Source organism: Neopsephotus bourkii, unplaced genomic scaffold (genome assembly GCF_033783945.1).
Source record: "Neopsephotus bourkii isolate Nb327-2 ecotype Australia unplaced genomic scaffold, CSIRO-AGI_Nbou_v1 NB_196, whole genome shotgun sequence".
Taxonomy (NCBI): domain Eukaryota; kingdom Metazoa; phylum Chordata; class Aves; order Psittaciformes; family Psittacidae; genus Neopsephotus; species Neopsephotus bourkii.
The window spans coordinates 13,625,458-13,650,324 of NW_026900709.1; the positions used below are offsets into that span (position 1 = coordinate 13,625,458).

Genomic DNA, 24,867 nt, shown 5'->3' on the forward strand with positions numbered 1-24,867 from the left:
GCAATTGATTGTTCTTAATGTAATTACTGTTAATGTATAATCTCCTGTGTCTTTGTAAGACTGATAGTGGTGAATCAAGTAACAAAAAGTAACAAATACTTTGGTATTATATTGGATGTAAAAGCAGATGCTATGGTATCCAGAAAGTGTGTGTGCAGTATTGCATCTTTGGGAAAAATGGGATGCAGAGAAACGTTGCTGACAGTATAAGGTATCATAGTATTGCAGTAAGCAAATCCTGTGTTTACAATAGAAACTAATGGTAGTAAGCAGTGTGTCAGGGAATAAGGTGAAAAGAAGTAGGTAATCTCTAGGGAAGAAGAAAAGGGGTTAACATAAGTCACTGAGAATTGATATTACAACATTCTCATTATTCTCACTATAAAAGTTGGCTTAACGTAAAGCAGAACAGATTCTTCTATGTTTTAAGCAGGCCTAGTAGCTTACTTTGCTGGAGTTGCACCTTTAGCATAAGAAAATGTCTTGCAGCTTTTACCTTAACTAACTGTCTTACATTTAAACTTCTATATTACATGTCACTATCATAAGATTCTCCCTAAAATATGTTTCTTGTTAGATTTTCATGGCAGTGCAGGTTAGTTTAACAAGCAGAGTGATTGTTTTAATTTTTAAGTACCCCAAGTGCGGACTTGTTCAAGCGACCAGTTCAGATGTGATGATGGCAGATGTATCCCAGCAACATGGATCTGTGATGGTGATAATGACTGCGGGGATATGAGTGATGAGGATCAAAGACATAATTGTGGTGGGTGTTTCATGCAAATACATACTGCTCTTTGTCCTGCAAGTACTTATTAGAAAACAACCAACTGCAGACTCCCACCCTCTGCCAATTTTTCTATTCATAAAAGTGCACGTTAAGATAAGGTGCAGTCTTCCTGTACTTTCATTTTCATTATAGTGAGTTAAAATCAAGTATTTTACTGTGGGAGGGTAATTGTTCTAATTTTGCAATTACTCTTCTTTGAATTATTGAGTTCAAATGGAGATATGATTAACCTGGGTTGTTTGTGTGATCTGGGAAGCAATAACAGGTTTGTTTGAGATACTTCCTGATTGTCATGCACTGTGTCTTGTGTGTGCATATTAATAACCACACGGTTCTGACTTAATTTCTTTAGAAATTGGTGAGTAAAATAAGCATGCCTGTTTAGAGGGTGAATGCAGGGATGAAGGTTCACCAAGCCTGGTCCTGCTCTTTGAATCTTTTAACAATAGATGGATACACTTGCCCTTCTTATTCTCTCTGAATGTGCAGCAGAGCATGGCTTTATTGCAGATTAAGGGTAGATAACTAGGCTGTGTGTGTGTGTAGTGGGAGAGGGTGTTACAGAATACAGAGTATAACTTGGTGTCTCAGTTAGCATGCTTTTCTTTCAGCAAACCGCAACTGCACGGCAGCAGAGTTTACATGTGCCAACAATCGACCTCCGCTCAGGAGGTGCATTCCTCGGGCATGGGTCTGTGATGGTGATGCTGACTGCAGTGATGCACTTGATGAGCACCAAAACTGCACAAGAAGATCTTGCACAGAAAATGAATTTACTTGTAGTAATGGCTTGTGCATCCGAAACACATACAGGTTTGTTACTACCTGAGCCACTGCAGGAATACTCAAAATTTGCTTAAAGTGAAGAAGATAATTCAAAAGGTTTTTCATACTCTTTACTTGTTAAGTAGATCTACATGCTGTATTGATACTGTTTATCTGCTCTGCATTCATGCATTAGTTTTAACTTTAAAATGCTCAGAAATTTTCGATGTTAATATTCCCAATACTCACCATTAGCATTGCATCATTTTTCTTGTGCCTAGTAATGTCTCTTGGGGTGAGCCTGTTCAGCTTGTAATGCATATAGGGAATACAAGCAGATCTCAGAGAACCAGATTCTATATAATATGAACCTAATTTCTGAAAACCTCTTCCATTGGAGCCAATACTATCTGGCTGCCTTTGGAAATCAGGGAAGAGTATCTATCCATCTGCCCTAAAGGCAGTGATTATCTTCTTATATTTGTTCATCCTTTTTCAGGTGTGACAGGCGGAATGACTGTGGTGACAGCAGTGATGAAAGGGGATGCATCTATGAACCCTGTCAACAGCACCAGTTTACTTGTCAGAATGGGCGCTGTATTTCCAGAGCCTACATCTGTGATGGGGACAATGACTGTGGTGATGAATCTGATGAGCTGGAACATCTCTGTAATACACCAGAAGCAACTTGCTCTCCTCATCATTTTAAATGTGACAATGGAAACTGCATTGAAGTGGTTAAAGTCTGCAATCGCTTGGATGATTGCTCAGATAATAGCGATGAAAAAGGATGTGGTATGTGTCGATTGATTTGTATTGTCTTACTTAATTTGAAATGCTTAGGCAGCCTTAAAAGAAAGAATTTTTAAGACAGTTGCTTAATTGTAGCCACAGTCTATCTTCTGTCAGAGGGATTAGAAGAAATTTTTATATCTAATTTTTTGTTTTAATTAAATAATATTTCTTATATTGTTTTAATAAACCATTAAAATCAGCTAATTACATAAACTAAATTTAATTGAGACATTATGTATTGCCCTTTCATTTGCAAAATGCACCATGCATAAGTATGCATTTTCAGTTCACTATGTTTGGTGACAGACCTCTAAGGTGTTGGAATAATTTCGTATTAGATTACATTCTTTTCCTTGTTCATTTATTACAGCAGCCCAGATTCATATTCAGCATTTCCAGGGCCTAGCAAGGAGAGAGAGGGACAGAAGAGTACATTGGAAAGTGACTGCACTATTTTCTCTGCTATCTGGTTTCTTGAATAGAGCTCTTCTCCTTCCCCAGGTATAAATGAATGCAGTGACTCTTCAATCAGTGGATGTGATCATAACTGTACAGACACAAAAACAAGTTTCTACTGTTCTTGTCATCCCGGCTATAAACTTATGTCTGATAAACGGACTTGTGATGATATTGATGAGTGCAATGAAACTCCATCAGTATGTAGCCAGATTTGTGAGAACACAGCTGGCTCCTACATCTGTAAGTGTGCCCCAGGCTATATCCGGGAGCCTGATGGAAAAAGTTGCCGGCAAAATAGTAATATCTCCCCATACCTTATTTTTAGCAACCGTTACTATCTGAGAAATCTCACAGCAGATGGCCAGTCTTACTCTCTCATTTTGCAAGGACTGAGAAATGTGGTGGCACTGGACTTTGACAGGGTGGAAAAGAGGTTGTATTGGATTGATGTGGGGAGGAAGGTCATTGAACGAATGTTCCTAAATGGGACAAATAAGGAGGCGGTGATAAGTGATGATGTGCCCAACGGGGAAGGTATCGCTGTTGACTGGGTTGGCAGGTAAGAAAATACACTTTCTGTCTTTCTGGGCTACTAAGAAAATGATGTGTGAGAAAGTTTATCTTAGGGTTTTCTCCTACTTCATGTGAAATTCCTCATGAGACCTGAAATAGTTTTGTGTTGTGGATGCAGTGTTATATAAGTGGACCGGAATTGTTTATCACCATCTAGTATGTTACATGACATTCTAACAGCTGTCATATTAAGTATACTGAGATTATATCAGAGTTGCCCTTTTATCAGTAATGAAGTAGTGCCTATGACCCTTGGGAAAAACTTGTTAGGAAATCATTAATGAACAGACTAGGCAAGCTGCCAGGTGGGGTGTTATGTGCAGCTACAGGGTAGGGATTCTGAGGTTAGGCTCTTTATTCCTTCTCTAGCATTTTCTGGGGTTGGGGTGCAGGCCTCACTCTATACGTAAACAATATGTTGCAACAGGTAACTGGATTCCAATGAAGTAAGTAATAACAAACGTTAATGAAATTTGGCTCCTGTGCCAATGTGAAGAGCATGTTTCTTTTGCTCTTGAAAAATGCGTCTTTAACACTCAAACAACATGATTAAAATCACTAGAGCTGTGAGGGCAGTATAAGGGTGATGTAACTGGAAATCACTTTTCATCATTTTTTAATTGCATGCTCTGTATCAAAAAGTAATCTGATTTACTTCCATAGAAAGGGTCCTTATGTGGTGCTCTTTCTGACAGTGCTCTTGGCTTTGTTTCATCAGCTTTTGCTTTCTGAGTGTTGTACTATCAGTATGAAAGGTTTAAATATCATAGAATCATAGAATAGTTAGAGTTGGAAAGGACCTTAAGGTCATCTAGTTCCAACCCCCCTGACATTGGCAGGGACACCTCACACTAAACCATGCCACCAAAGGCTCTGTACAACCTGGCCTTGAACACTGCCAGGGATGGAGCATTCACAACTTCCGTGGGCAACCCATTCCAGTGCTTCACCACCCTTACATTAAAGAACTTCTTCCTTATATCCAATCTAAACTTCCCCTGTTTAAGTTTTAACTTGTTTTCCCCTTGTCCAATCACTACAGCCCCTAATGAAGAGTCCCTCCCCAGCATCCTTATAGGCCCCCTTCAGATACTGGAAGGCTGCTATGAAGTCTCCATGCAGCCTTCTCTTCTCCAGGCTGAACAGCCCCAACTTTCTCAGCCGATCTTCATACGGGAGGTGCTTCAGTCCCCTGATCATCGTCGTGGCCCTCTTCTGGACTTGTTCCAACAGTTCCATGTTCTTTTTATGTTGAGAACACCAGAACTGCACACAATACTCCAAGTGAGTTCTCACGAGAGCAGAGTAGAGGAGCAGGATCACCTCCTTCGACCTCCTGGTCACGCTTCTTTTGATGCAGCCCAGGATGCGGTTGGCTTTCTAGGCTGCGAACGCACACTGAAGCCAGCTCATGTTCATTTTCTCATTGACCAGCACCCCCACAGCTGCTCTGAATCTCTTCTTTGCTCAACCTGTAGCTGTGCCTGGGATTGTTCCAACCCAGGTGTAGGACCTTGCACTTGGCATGGTTAAACTTCATGACGTTGGCATCAGCCCACCTCACAAGCATGTCAAGGTCCCTCTGGATGGCATTCCTTCCCTCCAGCGTATCAACCGAACCACACAGCTTGTTGTCATCGGCAAACTTGCTGAGGGCGCACTCAATCCCACTGTCCATGTCAGCAACAAAGATGCTGAACGAGACCGGTCCCAGCACCGATCCCTGAGGGACACCACTCATTACTGGTTTCCAGCTGGACATTGAGCCATTGACCACAACTCTTTGTGTGCAGCCATCCAGCCAGTTCTTTATCCACCGAGTGGTCCATCCATCAAATTGATGTCTCTCCTATTTAGAGACAAGGATGTCATGCGGGACAATGTCGAACGCTTTGCACAAGTCCAGGTAGATGACATCAACTGCTCTACCGCTGTCCATCAGTTCTGTAGCCCCATCATAGAAGGCCACCAAATTGGTCAGGCAGGATTTCCCCTTAGTGAAGCCATGCTGGCTGTCACCAAGCACCTTGTTGATTTTCATGTGCCTTAGCATGCCTTCCAGGAGAATCTGCTCCAAGATTTTGCCAGGCACCAAGGTGAGACTGACTGGTCTGTAGTTCCCCAGGTCATCCATTTTCCCCTTCTTGAAAATGGGGGTTATATTTCTCTTTTTCGGGAACTTTTCGTTGGGAACTTCACCTGACTGCCGTGATTTTTCAGATACGATGGCCAGTGGCTTAGCAACTTCATTCGCCAGCTCCTTCAGGACCCATGGATGGATTTCATCAGGTCCCATGGACTTGTGTACTTTCAGGTTCTTAAGATGGCCTCAAACCAGTTCCTCTCCTACAGTGGGCCTAAGGTTTTCATTCTCACAGTCCCTGTGTCTGCCTTCCAAGGCTTTGGTGTTGTGGTCAGAGCCTTTGCCAGTGAAGACTGATCATGGATCAGACTCTGCAAAATAATGAGAATAATTCAAAATGCCACGTTCAGAGCTTAAATGAGAGTGGTTATTTGAATATATCATAGAATCATAAAAGGTTTAGGTTGGAAGGGACCTCAAAGCTTATCCAGTTCCAACCTCCTGCCATGGGCAGGGACACCTTCCACTGGACCAGGTTTCTCAAGGCCTCATCCAACCTGGCCTTGAATATTTCCAGGGATGGGGTATCCACAGTTTCTCTGGCAATCTGTTCCAGTGTCTCACCACCCTCATGGTGAAGAATTTTTTCCTAATCTCCCCTCTGCCCATTTAAAGGCATTCTGCCCTGTCTTATCACTACATGCCCTTGTAGAAAGTTCCTCTCCAGATTTCTTGTAGGACTCCCTTTAGGGACTGGAACGCTGTTATAAGTTCTCCCCTGAGCCTTCTGTTCTCCAGGCTGAACAAGCCAAAATCTCTCAGCCTGTCTTCATAGGAGATGTGCTCCAGCCAGCCCTCTGAGCATTTTCACGGCCCTCCTCTGAACTCAGTCAATGTCACGATAATATTTTCTATTTTGTCTCTAAACCTAACGATACTTAATGTTGCCTGCAGTCCCAAATGCTTTATGATTCATTGACATGTGAGGAAGGAAAAGCCTGTTTTTAGCTCAGGTGGTCCTACTGCTCCATTATTAATACAGTTGCTGAATTATTTCAGCTACCATTAGTTAAGTCATCAGTTGGTTTTTGTTTAGGTGTTTCATAAGGGCTAGAGGACAATACAGTAGTTGATGAGTTTTTCCACTCATTTTCAGCACAGGGAGAGGACTGGAGGATGTCATGAAGTTCAGGTTGGGAAGAATATCTTCTCTTCCTCCCTGGTGGGAATGGTACTGCTTAGGGTGGTGTAAACAGATTCTATCTGTCAGGCTGTGTCTGGAAGGGCCCTGTGGATGCTGACCAGCTGTACAAACAGTTTCAAAATAGCTGCTGTATTTTTAATTAAATGCTTTGTTTTGTTGCAGGCTTTTTAAAATCATTGCTTCAGCTGCATGATTTCATTGGCTGCAGCTGTGTACACTTCTATGCAAAGTAATAGAAAAGTTAGAAAATTTTAGGTGGAGTTTAAATTCGGCACTTGAACTGTTTTTTTAAAGGAGAACCTGCCAGGTGTTCTACCTGTTTGATGAGAGCAGAGGTGGCAGCATGGAACAGATGATCCTCTCCAATACCTCACAGCCCTGGTCAGAAACTGTTCCACTATGCGTCTGTTTTGCTGGCCATTGTTGGTAGGAGGAAAAGGAAAGAGAAGAGGAGTTTAGGGATCTATAGGCAAATGATATATTATTACTCAAATGGGCAACTGCATGTTTGAATTTGGCATGAATGACTGTGGATCCAGGAACAGTAGGAGTGAAAAGGACTGTCTGGAACACTGTAGAAGAGATGTCAGTTCAGTATGTGTATTCTTCCTTTACAATGGATATATTGCTTTTAGGATAAGAAAAAAAAAATCAAAATCTGAAATTTTTAGGTGCTGTGAAGCAAAATAAATCAAAACAAGCAAATAAGAGTAAATAACTCTAAATCATTTCAGAAAATTGTACTGGGTGGATGCCTACAAAGATTGTCTCTATGTCTCTGAACTTGATGGAAGATTTCGGAGAAAGCTAGTGGACCGGTGTGTGGATGCCAACAACACTTTCTGCTTTCAGTACCCCAGAGCAATTGTTGTTCATCCAAAATATGGGTATGACATTTCACGAGTGCTTTTCCTTTCTTTTGCAAAGAGTCTTGCACTGTCTTTGAAAATCTGAAATAAATTTTGCCTGCCTGCACTTAAATTTGCATGGCATTAGATCTTAGTTGCAGCTTAGGAATCAGATAGCACTGAAAGTTGAATTTGTTTCCATGTAGACAAGGAAGTTTTGATTGCAAGGCTAAAAAGACTGTTGGAAGTGTGTGTGGTTTGATAGATGGTGGGTCTGCCAGTTCCATTCTTTGAAGATGACTGATCATTCAGTTGTCTGCTGTAGCAGAGTAGCAAATCGTAGAATCATAGAATAGTTAGGGTTGGAAAGGACCTTAAGGTCATCTAGTTCCAACCCCCCTGACATTGCAGGGACACCTCACACTAAACCATGCTACCAAAGGCTCTGTACAACCTGGCCTTGAACACTGCTAGGGATGGAGCATTCACAGCCTCCCTGGGCAGCCCATTCCAGTGCCTCACCACCCTTACAGTAAAGAACTTCCTCCTTATATCCAATCTAAACTTCCCCTGTCTAAGTTTTAACTTGTTTTCCCCTTGTCCAATCACTACAGCCCCTAATGAAGAGTCCCTCCCCAGCATCCTTGTAGGCCCCCTTCAGACACTGGAAGGCTGCTATGAGGTCTCCACGCAGCCTTCTCTTCTCCAGGCTGAACAGCCCCAACTTTCTCAGCCTATCTTCATATGGGAGGTGCTCCACTCCCTTGATCATCCTCACAGGCCTCCTCTGGACTTGTTCCAACAGTTCCATGTTCTTTTTATATTGAGGACAGGACACCAGAACTGTACACAATACTCCAAGTGAGGTCTCACGAGAGCAGGGTAGAGGGGCAGGATCACCTCCTTCGACCTGCTGGTCATGCTAATATAAATATGTTAACTTTTTTATTATCTCCCTCAATCTCTGCTTTAGTTCTTTTGCAAGAAATACTGTATTTGAGTGTGACTTATAATATTTACTTCAGCATATTTTTACCACAATCCTAACTATTCATTATTTGAACAGACAGATCTACTGGACAGACTGGGCAGATCGAGCCTATATTGGACGAGCAGGCATGGATGGCAAGGAGAAGACAGTGATTATTTCTACAAAGTTGGAGTGGCCTAATGGACTCACCATAGATTACACCAATGACAAGCTCTACTGGGCAGATGCCCATCTAAATTACATTGAGTATGTATGCAGAAAGAATAAAACAAGTGAATAATTGCTCATGTCAGATTGCAGTGGTAGCATTTAAAATGCTGTAAGCATCATACATATTTCTACCTACTGACTGTAGGAAATGAGAGTCAGAAAGTATGGAGTAGTAGGTGACACAAATTACTAGATGGCACAGTAATAAAAATTATAGTGAAAAGATTCACAGCCTGTACTCAAATATGCAACTTCTCTATATCTAGATGTATGACCTGAACCAAAGCAAAACTGAGTATAAAAATTACTCCTTTTTCCAACTTAATCAAGTAGTATACAAGTAGTTAGATGTCTGAATGTTTATCCATAGGTACGACATAGAATTTCCTGTTAGCATATGGGGTATTTTTATTAACTAAGAAAAATCTATTAATTGCTTCTAGTGTTAGAAAATTTCCACTGAAATAGCAGTAAAAATGAGTAATTAGCATTTGTGATTCTTGTCAAGGCATTGAAATACTTTAAACACAAGCCTTTGTATTTATATTACTATTTATATTTGTATTCATATTTATATACATATTTAGATTCATCTTTATGCTTCTTTTCTGGCAGACTTTTCTATGCTGAAACCTTAAAACCATGTTTTTAAAAATATATATTAATTATATAATTTGCCTCTATAGCAAGGTGATTGTAAAAATATAAAATGTTATTAAAGATGTCAGAGAGGATTCTAAATCAGAAAGACATGTATAATTTAGAAATATAGGAGGCCAGTTATTGTCTTACGTGTTCCATTAGCAGTTTGAATGATCCAGGCAAGCTAGTCTCCTGTGTGACAAAAATAACTTGATCTAAGGCAGCAAATGTGCAAGGTTTCATTTATCTAGATGATATGCTTCTGCTGGAACATTTTACATTTCAGTGGATGCTGTTCTATTCCATTTATTTGCCTAAAATAACCCATCATACTTTCCTGTGTGTTTTAAAATGAGTTCATTGAGGACAGTGATCGCTAGGGACTAAATAAGCTACAATTCCACATTGCATGGTCCTGGACACCAAAAACGAAGTACCATAAGCATACATAATAAAGATGTGAAGATGTTTTAGCATTCATCTGAATGTTTTGCACATATTTTCCTTTGTGTAGATATTCTGACCTAGATGGACATCATCGTCACACGGTATATGATGGGACTTTACCTCATCCGTTTGCAATAACAATATTTGAAGACGTGATATATTGGACTGACTGGAACACAAGAACAGTTGAAAAAGGAAATAAATATGATGGATCAGGAAGGACTGTTCTTGTGAACACCACACACAGGCCATTTGACATCCATGTTTATCACCCATACAGACAGCCCTTTGGTAAGAAAAAAGATTTAGATTTGCATTTAACTGTTATCCAGACACTTATCGTGAAAGGTCTTGGGAGCATTCTGCTTTTGCCTTTTCTGGGAATAAAATGCACAGAGTAAATATAGACCTTCACAATTATAAATTGCCTTTTATTTCAATGGTGATGACTGGAAATGTGTAATTTTAAATTAATTTCTGAAGTGTCATAGCTTAATAGCATACATTTCCTGTATATGAAATCATACATTTGTCTCCCTAGTTTCTGGTATTCAACTTCCTACATTTAGGCTTTCAATACAGTATTAGAGGAGTCTATTGTACATGGAGACCTTTGTGTCCTGGGATTTGAAAAGTATAGTAATATTTATTCTTTTATTTTACCAGTAAATAATCCTTGTGGCACCAACAATGGTGGTTGTTCCCATCTTTGTCTGATAAAAGCTGGTGGTCAGAGTTATTCCTGCGAGTGTCCTGATAACTTCATGATAGTACAACTCGGCAACACAGCTCACTGCCTTCCCATGTGCTCTAGCACCCAGTTTCTCTGTGCAAACACTGAGAGGTAAGTTCACTGCTCACTGTCTATTTTTCAAAGCTGTAAAGATACATCTTGCAGTTTGATCTGTTCAAAATGACATGGAGTTAGAGATCCCTTTTGCTCCCACTGTGAGTTTGTGGTGTGTGTGCAAAGTAAAGACCAGACAGACTTCCCTTTTGGAAAAATACTTCCAGATTAATTGTTTAACTAGTACTTTTTACTTTTCTTCCTGTTATGTGGCATTGCTAATGTAGCAAAGGTTGGGTGTTAGAAATGTGTACCTCTATGAACAATCTCCAGTTGAATTCACAAACCTATGACCTTCTCTTATTTTTTTGTTCATCTTTTACAATGTATCTGTTTCTGCCAAATATATGCTGTCTGCGAGTGACCCAGGAAAGCAATTTAGTTGATATGGGGGTGCATTTCCAAATCTTTTTCTGAGACAACTGCAGTAGAGGGAGAGAAATGGTGATAAAATGTGGTGACATTGTATCACTCTGGAGCCTATGAGGCAGACCTGCTTGTTGGGTGGCCTTTTGAAACAGTGTTACAATGATATTCCCTAGTGAAATTCTTGTGCTAAAGCTCACCTGAATTAAAATATTACATTAAAAATCCAGTTTATAATTGTTTTTAAAAGCATGATAATAATGATAAATATGATAAATGATAAAATGATAAATACACATAAAAATTAAAACCTTCTTAATTTGCTGTTAAATTCCTTCTAGAGACCCACCAATATAATCTATTTCAGGTGATAGTATTGTGGTTATATAGCTGCAGAGACATGTCAAAGAAAACACTGTCTTCTCTTTGTAGATGTATTCCTATCTGGTGGAAATGTGATGGACAGAGGGACTGTCGAGATGGCTCTGATGAGCCCCCTACCTGTCCACACCGATACTGTCCTGTTGGTCAGTTCCAGTGCAATGATGGGAACTGCACAAGTCCACATTTCCTGTGCAATACCCAGCCAGATTGCCATGACAGATCAGACGAAGATCCTGTACTTTGTGGTATGTTACAACTAATAAATTTAAGTGTTTTGCCAGTACAAAACATGTAAACTACGTGTAAATTTTGTAGTGACAGAACAAGGGGAAATGGTATTAAACTGAAAGACAGTAGATTAAGATCAGCTATTAGGAAGAAGTTCTTTGCTATGAGGGTGGTGAGACATGGGAAGAGACTGCCTAGAGAAGCTGTGATGGCCCCATCCCAGGAAGTGTACAAGGCCAGGTTAGGCAGGGCTTTGAGCAACCTGGTCTAGTAGGTGTCCCTGCTCATGGCAAGGGTGTGGGAACTAGATGATCTTTAAGATCCCTTCCAATTCTAACCATTCAATGATTCTGTGATTTTACAGATGGAAAGGTGAGATAGACAGAGGCACTCTTTATTAATCTTGCACTTGCTAGGGCAATTCTCTGTGCAAAAGCAGGGTACAGGAGAACAAAAGTATCAAAACAAATCAAAATATCAAAACACAAACATTTTCTACACCTTTGAGATAGATTTGAGCTGATGTAAATCTCAATCTGAGGTATAAAATACTAGAAGCAGGACCTACTTTGTTAAGTAAACCATGGTGAGTATGAGGAATCCAAGACTTCCTAATGGTAGGTCAGTCTACCAGCTATGCTAATTTTCCCTGTATTGTAGAGCTTTGTGATGATGGGACAAAATTATTTCACCTTCTGCATTGCAGTGCATGTGGGAAGATTTGTTTTGGAGGGTTGTGATTTCTAAAATACTGCTTGTGGTGGCAGTATTTTAGAAATGTAGCCTAACTGTGCTTGTGGAATTATGTTATTTCCTTAGAAACTGTCTTATTCCACATACTTATGTCTAATTTAAAAAAGCACATCCTTAGTTCTCTGTTTGTAAATAATGTAGTTCTGGCACTTGTAAGCTCAATAATATAAAGGGGAAGTGGTGGTGGGGAAGCAGTGTGGTTGTGTAATTGATAGTCTCATTGTTTTCCATTAGCAAAGTGTTTCTGACAATGACAGAAACGTCAATTTTACTTGAGTTTCAAATAGCTAAGCTCTTGAGTGTGGCACAGGGGAATATCATATAAGTAGAAATGTGTCAGCTGGATAATGCGTCACTGGTTTTAACGTACTGGGTACAATAAAAGTCAGTTTAGGTCTATATAATTTGTTCTGCTTATCTTGTGCATGGGAATAGAATCCTTTAGTCTAGAAAATGTACGGAAATTGTAACATACTGTTTCTTCTTGAACAGTTTGGCAGTGTATATAAAAAAAGTAGTAGGGTGGTGTCCAGTGAGACGTACAAATTCTGGAAGCAGAGATCAGTGTTGACTCCTATTTTCATAGACCTTCAGAGCTCCCCCAGTTTGCCAGCACTGCTGACATTAGATTACAGTGCTTTGCCTTTGGGAATAGAGGTTGTACATCCATAGGTTGTGGAGCTGATATTATCATGGTCTTCTGTTTTCTGAGCTGTTCATTCATAGTCAGAGGAATGGGCTGATCAGGCAATGTATATCTAAGATGCTAGTACAGCCAGTGCCGTCACAACATCACTTAGCTCCTCTGCAAAGTGATGGGAACCCCTGCCATGTCATGTTTGAATGCTGGCTTTACTCCCCTATGCCTTAGGAGAAGATAGTATCTGTTCCACTCCTAGAAAAACGTAGATTCATAGTGAGCTTGTCTCAAGACGTCTGTGGGAAACATGACATGTGACATTAGAAATCTGTACCTTAACTTGGCAAGTAAATGTAGTTTTTACTGTCTTTCTTTCTAACTTTTGGGGTAGACATGATAACTGCTTAATTGACATAACAACAGCTGACTGCTCTGCAAGTTTCAGTATCCTAACAGCAGTTTTGTATTCTTTCAGCTAATCACCAGTGTGAAACTCATCAGTGGCAGTGTACAAATAAACGATGCATCCCAGAAGCCTGGCAGTGTGATAGAGAGGATGACTGTGGTGACAACTCAGATGAAGATAGTACTCACTGTGCCAGTAGAACCTGTCCCCCAGGCCAATTTAAATGTGACAACGGCCGCTGCATCCCGCAGTCATGGAAATGTGATGTGGATGATGATTGTGGTGATAACTCTGATGAGCCATTTCATGAATGCAGTAAGCACACAGCTGTAGTAAGCTGCCTACATTATAGTGCACCAAAAGCAGAACAAACTGCATTATTTAACTTTCCTGAGGCTTAAAATTCATTGGAAAGGCATGTTTTCTGCAAGCTAATTGCAGTCATGTAGTAAAGAGTGTTAGAAAAAAGAGTATGTGCTAATTCACTACTTATTCTTGAAGGGGAGAAAGCTTACTTATGCTGGCCAAATTATCAAGAGCCAGTAGTGTCTCACTGACTTGCTTAATGCTAACAGCATCCTTTGCTTGGTGTCTGTCAACACGTTGTAAAAAAGGATATATGCTGATCCATGGCATAAAAATCCATTGATATTTACCTTGTTCCATTTTGGAGTCTGACATACGTCATACTTACTACAAAATCAAAATGAATTTTCATTTTTTTGAAGCTCATGTTTTTTGAAGCTCATGTTTCTCAGGACGACAGGCATATGAATCAAAAGCTTACAGGGAGAGCAAACATAGAGCACAATCTAGCCTATATTTAACAGCAGGGTTTTCCTCTGTGCTCCAGCATCTCTCTTTGAGTTACTGGCCGTCTGGAAGAACTTGTGACCAAGTCTGGGCACCTGAGGACAAGCTGCCTCTTCTGGCTTCCAGGCTTGGGGCTTCTATTACCACCATTACCAGCTCTAAAGACTTCAGGGAAAAACACACTGAATGGCGTTTGAACCTTTCATGGGTTTGTAACGTATGCAAAGTACAAGCAGCATAGGTTGAAAAAGACAGTAAAATCAGATACATTTAACGCTTTCTCTTTACAACACTGACATTAGCAGATAGCTGTTTTTAGTAGAAATAATGACTATAAATTATAACAGATTTTGAAGGGCAAAACAGCAAGGAGGAAAGTTTAATGTCTAAGTAATGCAACTGCCTCTTTCAGTGGGCCCTGCCTATCGGTGTGACAATCACACGCAATTCAGCTGTAGAACCAACTACCGCTGTATACCATTGTGGGCAGTGTGCAATGGGAATGATGACTGCAGAGACAACAGCGACGAACAAGGATGTGGTATGTTTGGAGAAAATAATTTCATCATAACTTTGTACCTAAAATATTTCTTTAGTTTACAAACACCTCAGTTTTCTCAACAGCTTCACTAACAATGTACTTAGGCACATTTTGCTTGATATCAACTAATTATCTTGGTAGCTACTTGTCAGGAGAAATTCTGTGTGCAGCAATTCATTGTTCAGCTCACATGTTTATGAACTCTAAAGAGCAAGATTTGATTATTTTGTCTAATATGTCAAATTAAACTGAAAATACTGTTACTTGAGCAGAACTATTTCAGACAAAACTGTCAGTATATTTTACATCAACTTAACTTACCTCCTGTACTGATGAAACTATCAGTAATGACAAGCATGATAATGCATTTGCAGTCCCTTGCACCTGTGTTAAAACCTTATACATTCATGCACAAAGCTTAGAACACATCGGATCATATCAGAACCGGAAAAGAGTTGAAAATGCAACACGCCATGAGGCCAAGATGCCTTCCTTTGTCGGTAATAAGTTTGTCTCTTTTTGTTTCCATATCAGTTCTATATACTTATTTTAGCTGTTTCTTAATCACATCTCTATTATTTGGTCCAGTTCATGGCACGAACATCTCTATTTCAATTATCTTCTGTGCATTCCAACTTATCCAAAGGCTATGCTAATGTGCTGTTTCATTGGGAAACTGTCTGCATTGCAGAGGAGATGACTTGCAGTCCTCTTGGAGATTTCCGTTGTGACAATCATCGATGTATCCCACTGCGCTGGAAGTGTGACGGAGATAATGACTGTGGAGATAACTCTGATGAACACAACTGCAGTGAGTTATTTTTTGGCTGTCATGATATAGTCCAGCTTGTGACTTAACTATTGCTTTTCTTGTGAGAATGGGGCAGACAGCTCTCAACTGCAGCCATTCCCTTGTTTCACTCTATAGCATGCCTCTGCTGAAATACCATGATGTCAGAAGGAAGTCAGAATTGTGGTGGCAGAAGGAAACATTCTGGATACATAAAAACACTGATAAATCCACTCACTGTAAATCACAAATTCCTGTTTTCTGCTAAGAAATGACATTTGAAATCTGCCCTATGTACAAATGTACTATTATATAATTCCTCAGACATGAAAGCAGGTCGGGTTTTTTCTGATTTGAAATAAAGGTTCTTGTATAATTCTGTGATGAAACAAAATCCAGTGATTTTCCTTTTTTCTGTGTCAAAAGGGGCATAAAATGTTCAACATACTTCTAGAGTATTGGGGAGAATGCTGTTTTAACATAATTTACTTTTAAGTATTATGCCAGAGTATCTGCTCAAATTACTTTTGTCTAATGAGATAGGCATGGATGTTTACATCTGGGGAACTTTTCTTATTTGTACATTTGTTTTAAATGCAGGTCCTCGTGAATGCACAGAAAGCGAATACCGTTGTGACAACTTGCGCTGCATACCATCCCGGTGGGTCTGTGATCATGATGATGACTGTGAGGACAATTCAGATGAACGTGACTGTGGTGCGTATTGTCTGGATGCTACCTCTTACATGTTCAGACTTTACATGTCTAATGTGATAAATTATTCTGCATAGTCCTTCATGGGAAGCATCTTTAATGAAGTAATGTTAACCATATCACTTCAGTCATTCCACCACAAGTAGAGGATTACCATAGTTTTAATGGTCTTGGATTTTGCAGTCTTTTTTAGGATGCTGTTCTCAAAAAGTAAACACTTTATCTGGATTTGAACAAGATATTTCAACAGTCACTTTTTAATCTTTTCAGATCTGAGGACCTGCCACCCAGGTTATTTCCAGTGTGATAGTGGACACTGTGTTGCGGAGCGCTTCAGATGTGATGGAAATGCAGACTGCCTCGATTTCTCTGATGAAGCAACTTGTCGTGAGTTTCTGGCTTTGCAATTGGTGCTCATTGAGCTCACTTCCAGAAAGATCTGTCCTTTCTCTCTAAATGAGATGACTCCTTAGAGTACAGAATTCTGCAACACTCAGTGATGTCAGTAAAAATTCAGGATAAGTATAATATTTTGAATCAGCTTTTTAATATAATGATGGATTGCCATCATTTACATTGATTGTAAACACATTCCTAATGCTAGTAAACTAATGTGTTTACAAGGTCCAGTGGAAGATCTGCATGTGTTCAAATAAAATTTTTTTATTATCCCACAGACACTGCAGGATCCACTGTTTAAGTTGCACTGTTTTCCAACAAGGTTCTGTAATAGGATTTTTTTGTATAATGCTCAAAGGTGTGTATAGTTACCTAAAGTATCAGTGAAGCCAAGGAAATTAAATATTTTCCTGTTTCTGTCTTCCTTCTGTGTATTGATCTACTGTGAAAAGAAAGATGCCTGTATGCTGTAGCTTGTGTTGAACTCCAGCTCCAGCTGTTTCCCAGAAAGTATTGTTCCAGTTGGAAGGAAAATATCAGCCCTGTGCTCTATCTCTGTTGACTGACATTGGTCTTTTAGATGATATTGAAGGGTTGGTTCTGACTTACGTGTTGAAATGATTTTAAGGTTCAGTACTCAGGAGAATTCCTTTGTCTTTATGTTGGTATCAGGGCAGTTCTATACACCTTTCTGTGTACTTGACACTTGTGCTTTTGGAAAGAAGGGGCATCTGCACAGTAGGATCTTTATTTTTCTGATGGTAACTACATCGTGGAATGTGCATTGCAACAGTTAATCTTTCAGAACCTAGGTTACACAACATTCGTCTGTCCTTAAAGGGAGGAAAAAGTATTTGAGAAGCTATTGAAAAAGCAAGCGGGTGGTTTATTTATATAGGTTGGAAGAGTCATATTTTTCGTTTCTCTTTGCTGTAATTAATTTTTTTTCCACAGCTTTTACAGAATCTATTTTGGGGTTAGGGCATTTTTTGTTGTTGCTTTTACATGTTCTGGGTTTGTTGTTGTTGTTGTTGTTGTTTACTATGCCAACATGAGTTGTTTTGGAATTGGATATCTTAGTTCTTAAGTCATTGTATTTGGTGTCAGTGACATTATTTTTCTTTATTACTGAACTAGATTTGTGAGTAACAAATTCAAGTAGCATTTGTTAAATTAATGATGGTTTATTTTCAAAATCTTCTGGGCATACCTTATATTGTTTCACTACTTATCCAAACATGAATTAATTATGTTATAGCTACCAAGAAGTCCTCAGTCGTTGCAGTCTGTTGTTAATGTAGTGCCTCATATTTCCTACTACGGAGGGAAGGACTTTGAAAAAATAATATAGGCTGAATATTTTTCAGGAAAACCTAAAATTTTTGTTGTAATTGAAAATGTCCTAATAATTTTCTTTTCTTCAGCAACACGGTATCCTAATGGTACATACTGTCCACCCATGCTGTTTGAATGTAAAAACCATGTCTGTATCCAGCCATACTGGAAATGTGATGGTGATAATGACTGTGGAGATGATTCTGATGAAGAGCTTCACCTTTGCTGTAAGAGAGAAAAATTATATTAAAATGAATATGCATAATAAAATCTAATTATAATAGAACAATTAAAAAATAAATTTTAAATATCTTCTTTTCACTGGAGATTCTCACAGGCTTAATTCAGGGTGAGTGCTGAGAATTCTGCTTCATATGCAAGTTCACTTATCCTCCTGTAGTATGTTTCTCACTGCTTTGCAGATGTTTGTATATGTGGTCATAAGAGTAGGGAGAAACATGTCAAAGAGAGAAGGACTCTATTTCACATTTTTAAGTTGGTTATGTAAAATAAGAGCATCAGTTGGTGATTAATGATTAGTTCAGATAACTTATATTCTCAAAGGTGCTGACATTTTAAAGCTATCAGTGTAGGTGGGACATCTTTGTAAATACAATTGAGGACTCCTGGCTCTGTTTCTAAGAGTGAGATGTTGGAGGTGCTACTTACTTAATTTTTGTCAGTTATGTACTATATAGCCACTTAAATAGCATTTGTTCATAAACAGATCTAGAAACCTCAGTGTTGTATGTAGAAACGCAGGATGTGTCTTTGGCCAAAGACGGTGTACTGTCTTCTGACAAGAAAAGTGTAATGTCTTAACATGCAATCACAAAAAAGTGGAGAAAATGTTATTTTGGCTCTGAATGCCTCCACACCATCTGAATATAGGAAACATACAGATGAAAGTGATTAGGTTAATTTGTGACTCAATGGCATGAAGTGTCAAAGTGTGACTGACTGACTTGATCTCTGCGGTTTCAGTGGATATTGCCTGTGAATCTCCATTCCGTTTCCGATGTGAGAACAATCGCTGTATATATAGTCATGAGCTGTGCAACCAGCAGGACGACTGTGGAGACGGGAGTGATGAGAAAGAGGAACACTGTACGTTTACACAAAATTGAGCAGCAAATTCCGTAACTGTGATGTTCTTAATGTTTAATGATACCAAAGGACTATGGAAATGTCAACATTAAGCATAAATTATGAAAACTAGAGCTCAGTAGGAACTATTAGTATGAACTACTTTGAACTATGGTTATTGATAGTACTATGTATTCGTAGCTCTCCATGCAAGTAGCAAAAATCAGCAAACGTTTGTCTAAAAAGTTCAGAGCATGATTTTCAAAATAATAGCTTTCTATTATGAGCAGCAACTGAATTGTATCAGTTTATTATGAACTCCACTGAAAATAATGAAAAACAAAGTTTTACTGTATTATAAAATAAGGATGGGATGGATAGTTGGGACTTTTAAAATAGAGAAATGGGTGCTTCTGAACTTGTGGAGCTGTTGTTCACATAGTAACAGTGTTGGTATTTATGCCCAAATCCTTCAGAAGCTCTATTAATAGGTTTTTGTCCTCAGGTATCTTATGTAGTTTTCATTGACTATGTTGATTTTTATATTACCAAGTATAATCATATTGCTTAATGATATTATTTGCTAGCTTTATTGTATGATATCCTTAATGTTAATTGTTTACTAATATCTCAATAATCTTTTGAAGTCTGCAGTAGATATAGGAAGGGTCTTGTTAAAGGATATTAATAGAATTGCACTATTAAGAAGAAAGCTCAATCAACTGTTAACAAGAGGAATTTACCTTCTGTCTTTATAAAATGGAGGGGCTCCTTTCAGTTCGTGGGGATGTGGCTAGAAGTCAGGAGGCCATGTTTCTAGTTTCAGCTTTACTACAGACTTCCAAATTCTCTCAAGTCATTATTTTACTGGATTGCATGAGCTTCCTCATTATCAGTGTTGAATAGTAATGTCTGTTGGTACTGTATAGCTGAAATTGTGACAGAGGAGTGTTTCTCTTCTTGACTATAGGTAGAGAACCAACCCCAAGACCATGTACAACTGAAGAATTCAAGTGCAGTAATGGAAATTGCATTCCTCTACATTATGTCTGTGACAATTATGATGACTGTGGTGACCACTTTGATGAAATGGGCTGCAGTAAGTAATAATGTCAATAGAATACAAAATTACAGTGCTATTGAAGTAAAAATTTCTGGAACTGATAACAATACATGTTTCTTTTTGACTAGCATACTAAGAAGTGTTCATTTTTAATCAGCCTGTGCCAGCATTATTGAATTAGCCATGACGATATCTCCTGTTTTCCTTTTGCAGTATTTAAAAGGCGTGTAGATGTGGCACCTAAGGGACATGATTTAGTGGGAGTTGGCAGTGTTAGGTTTCTGGTAGCACTCAATGACCTTAAAGGTCTTTTCCAATTTAAATGAAATTCACTGCTCTGAACAGTCAGTTTTAGGCTTAGAGTATTTATGCATCACAAAAAATAGTATGATCTTCTTTCTGATCTTGTTTTGAAATGGGCTGCATTATGGAGGTGAGCATAGCCAGATATTTCAATCATAATTGTGACAGGAAAAACCTAGGGAATTATTCATGGGCACTCTGAACTGGCATAAGTTCCTGCAGCCCCGTTAAAAACTGAAGTATATTGAGATGCTTGCATTTTCCTGTTTACAGATATGACCGCAAAATTTTACAAAGACAGCCAGTTTTGGGCTGAGGGCCTTCTCAGATCTGCTGCACAACTTCTGTTAACAATGCATTATGCATTTACTAGTATCCATTTAGACGTAAAAGCTTTGACTTGAACTTTGAAGTAAGAGCATATATTCTCATGGAATCTGTTAAAAAAAAAATCCTAACTTTTTATATTAATATATAGACAGCTGCAGAGTGATAGTAGGAGCATGTACCTGCAATTTCAACCAGTCAGGCTTTGATGGCTTCAAGTGACAGTGTGCAAAATGATGCCCTGGCGATTTAGAAGCCAGCATGCTTGCAAATCGCAAATAACTCAGAAGCCTACAGTGCAGTCCATTCTGAAGCAGCTGTTTTCTCTTTTTCACATACCATCCCAATAGTCTTTAGGTAATATAACCTGATGCAATGACTGAAAATATTAAAGTGCAAAAAGGATATGAAACAGTGCAAACCAGACACCTGACAGCCAGCACTCTCCCATCTGGGGACAGATGTGAATGCAGATCAGCTGGTAACATTTGTAGCTTTCCCAACATCAAATACCTGTGTTCTGGAAAAAATAGAATATTTAAGTGTGTGTATGTGTACAATGAATTTATGCTTTACATGTATATGTAATTGACCTGTTTAAATTTAATTCAGTTAGCACTGGGATGTGTATGTGTAAAGGAATGTAATACCTTTGCCTTACATCTCTTATGCTGTGTCAATAAGCATGTTATTTCTTGTTTCTAGTTATATAACAAAATTGAGTTTGAAAGTACTTGTGTCTATGTAGAATATGTCAGAAACAAGACAATTTTGAATGTACTTTGAGAAGAGTATGATTTTCACTATCTGTTACAGAGTATCTGTTATCCTTGACTTGTCTTTTCCATTATAGGCATGTTTTAAAGGGCAGTGTATTCTGTGCAATGACCTGTATTGACTTCGGTAGGCTTTAGATTAGGTACGGCATGAACAAGCTGTCATCTTCTCTTTAATTTGCAGATATAAATAATGTAGGGCCTGTGTTATGTATGATAGCAACTGAGAACATTTTTTGCTTAGCTGATAATAAAGGACTGGGTGAGAAAGAGACAGGTTGGCAAAGACAGGAGGTAGAGTCAAGTCTCTTAAATAGTTGCTGCAGATTGGTGTTGATGTAGAATGCCATGTCCCTTAAGGAAGGTGAGCTTTGATTGTTATGGCTCTTATCCTGGCCCTGTTCACTTCTAGAGGCTAAACTTCTTAACTGACAGCCATCTTGACCAGCATTTACCACCATCTTCTAGTTAGTTATAGAGAATAGATGCTCACATTAATTGAGTTTCAGTTAGAAAAAAAGGAAAGAAAACTAATGTGAAAACAATTTCCAGTTATCATAATGCTAAAAATTATGACACCCCCCATCATTTTGTTTTTTAATTATAATTGTATAATTTTTTTTCCCCCTAGATCCTGGAACACAGCGAACTTGTGCAGAAAATATCTGTGAACATAACTGTACCAACCTGAATGAAGGAGGCTTTATCTGTTCCTGTAGGCCAGGGTACAAGGCCAGTGAAAATAACAGAAACTCCTGTGATGGTATTTTCAGTCTTCTAAACATCTCACTGTTAAGGATTCAGTGACCTGTCACTTCATCCAAATGCGACTGCCTATTTTTGCAGTCTAACAGGGCTGTTATACATTGAGCAGATGCTTCCAAAATTGTTTTGCTGATGAATCATGTTTTCTACCATTGCAGACCTCATTCAACAAAGAACTGGCTCCACAGTTCAGACTTGTTTTAAGCTTTTGCTGGCTGTAGGTGTATGTTTTCACTTTACTGTATATAGGTTTTGTCACATCTTTGCAATCTGAGGGACAGAAATTTGCTGGACTTTTGTTTGTTTTATTTTTTTCTTCTTGTCGAAAGAAAACTTACTGAAGATTGTGCTGTCCTTCTGCTTCCAAACAAGCCTACAGTAAAGGTCTATTGTGCCATAATTTTGCACTGGTAAAATATGGTGAGGAGTTTACCCAAAGGCCATTGTACATGGCCATGCAATGTGGTACCTTCACGGTAACCATATCAGTGTGTTTAGATGTGAACACTTCAGTTTGTTGCTTCCAGCCTTTGTGGACTATTTGTATGGTTTTATCAAATATCATCTAAGGCCTCCCTTTCCTTCCTGATGCTGATGTTTCTGAGGACTAGGTATCTTTGCTTCAGCATTTCAAGAAAGCTTTGCTCTTGCATGTCATTGTAGTCATGCCCCATTTTTGTCTTTCCTTGGTGGTATAACATAAAAAAACATGATTAAAAATGTCTCTCTGAAAAGCAATCTGATAAGCAGGAGCAATGCTGTTTCTATCAATCTGTAGTTAAGACATGCTAAATAGTATATCAGTTCTGTTAGATAACAGATGTGGATGTTAAAGATCACAGATTAGGTCACTGATCTTTTAGAGTATGTGGGGAAGGGACAAACCGACCACTTCACACAATAAAGATGACCAGCATGTGTAGGAAAGACATTAACCTCTAGAAATTTTTTCTCTACCTGTGCCTAGATGTCAATGAGTGTGAGATCTTTGGAACATGCACCCAGGACTGCAAAAATTCCAAAGGAAGCTACGAATGTTTCTGTGCAGATGGCTTCAGGTCTGTGGGTGATCAACAAGGGAAACAGTGTGCAGCTAATGGTATGTTAACTGATACTAAGATTGATTGCTACCTGGAAAGAGCAAGTGGAGTGTAGCAACTTAATGAATATAATGTTTGGGTGTTTTTACGGAGGGAATAATGAAAACCAAACTTTATTCTGTAACGTATTGTCTATGTATTCTACCCATTCCATAGTCAGCAATAGAAGTGTTCATCTCCGCTGACAACTGTAAACATTAAAAATAATACCTTGATTTAGATGCCTGCCTGCCTTTCTGTTGAAATTTTCTGCAGAAAAAAAACCTGTGCTTATGCAGTGGCTGTCATCAGTAGGAAATTAATGTTGCCTATTCCTGAAGTTTAAGTTTTCTTAACAAAATAATGCATCAGAAGAAATTTGAATTAAACCATTAAAAGTCAAAGACAGTTTGATGACAGATTGCCATTCATTGTTCATGGACTGATGCACACAAACAGAAGGGCATTGGCCAATGTTTAATGTCAATCATTGGCTTTTTATCATACCTCACTGCAGTGCCTACATTGTGTGACAGTCATTGAATAGGTAGAGTTGATACAGAAAATAATAGTAATAGAATACTGATAATAGAGATGAAGAAAATAGAAAAAAGTGACAATGCAGCAGTATTATATAAAAGAAACAATATTGTATTTAGAAAACTACTTCCACTTTGTATTTAGAAAACTACTTACACTTCTTACACTTTAGCAGCTTTAAGAGATACATGATAGAAACGTGATGTACTTAATCAAATAGTAAAATCTTCAGAACGGAATGCCTATGGGCAAAATTGCATGCTGCTAGAGGTTTTGAAACCTAAAAGTTATTTATAGTATGAGAAATGATACAAGAAAATGTGGTCTCCAGTTTCCAGTCCAGGTGCTTAATTCAGCAAATATTTACTCTTGAGCATGTGACTAGAAATACAGATGAGCATTTACACCTCGGTTTCTGCCTGGCTGTCTCTTCATGTGCCTGTGTCAGAGAGATAATTCTTTGAAACTTTTCTTCATAGGCTTTATTCAGGAAGCATCTAGACACCCACATTTTTCAAGGATAATTGATAGAAGATATTGTGATTTTAGCTGATAACATCATGAAGTTTGTTGTGCCTAAAGTTCCACTGCTGTTTATGCCCAGCACTCTACCACTCTTTATAGGATAAGCTCACAGCACTTAGAACTGAGGGCTTTTTTTGTCTGTGTTTGCTGTAGGCCTGATCAGTAGGCATTTTCAGAACACACATAGAGTATTAGGTTCCCTTTTCCCTGTAACACCACATGTATTGGGAATGCTGTCAATTTCTACACTGAATTATACGTTGTTGAGAGAATAGTCACTTGCCTTATTCTCCCATAGTTAGGTGTGAATTAGAGTGAAAAGGAGTGTGTTCAAATGAACAACTCATAGGAAATTTGAGCATTCTTAGCTGGAAAATGCA

At 38.7% G+C, this 24,867-nt stretch overlaps 1 protein-coding gene across 2 annotated transcripts in view; it reads left to right on the top strand.

The window, feature by feature from the left end:
* The window catches only part of LRP2 (LDL receptor related protein 2), a 123,851-nt gene that overhangs the window by 83,356 nt on the left and 15,628 nt on the right, over positions 1-24,867 (top strand). For both annotated transcript variants that reach the window (XM_061343101.1, XM_061343111.1), the window contains exons 47-65: positions 635-766; positions 1,402-1,603; positions 2,055-2,350; positions 2,852-3,368; positions 7,404-7,556; positions 8,584-8,754; positions 9,875-10,098; positions 10,474-10,651; positions 11,453-11,649; positions 13,501-13,746; positions 14,657-14,785; positions 15,477-15,596; positions 16,176-16,292; positions 16,560-16,676; positions 18,113-18,250; positions 19,008-19,130; positions 20,080-20,208; positions 22,210-22,341; positions 23,311-23,442. In XM_061343101.1, the coding sequence (XP_061199085.1) occupies positions 635-766; positions 1,402-1,603; positions 2,055-2,350; positions 2,852-3,368; positions 7,404-7,556; positions 8,584-8,754; positions 9,875-10,098; positions 10,474-10,651; positions 11,453-11,649; positions 13,501-13,746; positions 14,657-14,785; positions 15,477-15,596; positions 16,176-16,292; positions 16,560-16,676; positions 18,113-18,250; positions 19,008-19,130; positions 20,080-20,208; positions 22,210-22,341; positions 23,311-23,442 (3,453 nt within the window). The remainder of the gene's footprint in view (positions 1-634; positions 767-1,401; positions 1,604-2,054; positions 2,351-2,851; positions 3,369-7,403; positions 7,557-8,583; positions 8,755-9,874; positions 10,099-10,473; positions 10,652-11,452; positions 11,650-13,500; positions 13,747-14,656; positions 14,786-15,476; positions 15,597-16,175; positions 16,293-16,559; positions 16,677-18,112; positions 18,251-19,007; positions 19,131-20,079; positions 20,209-22,209; positions 22,342-23,310; positions 23,443-24,867) is intronic.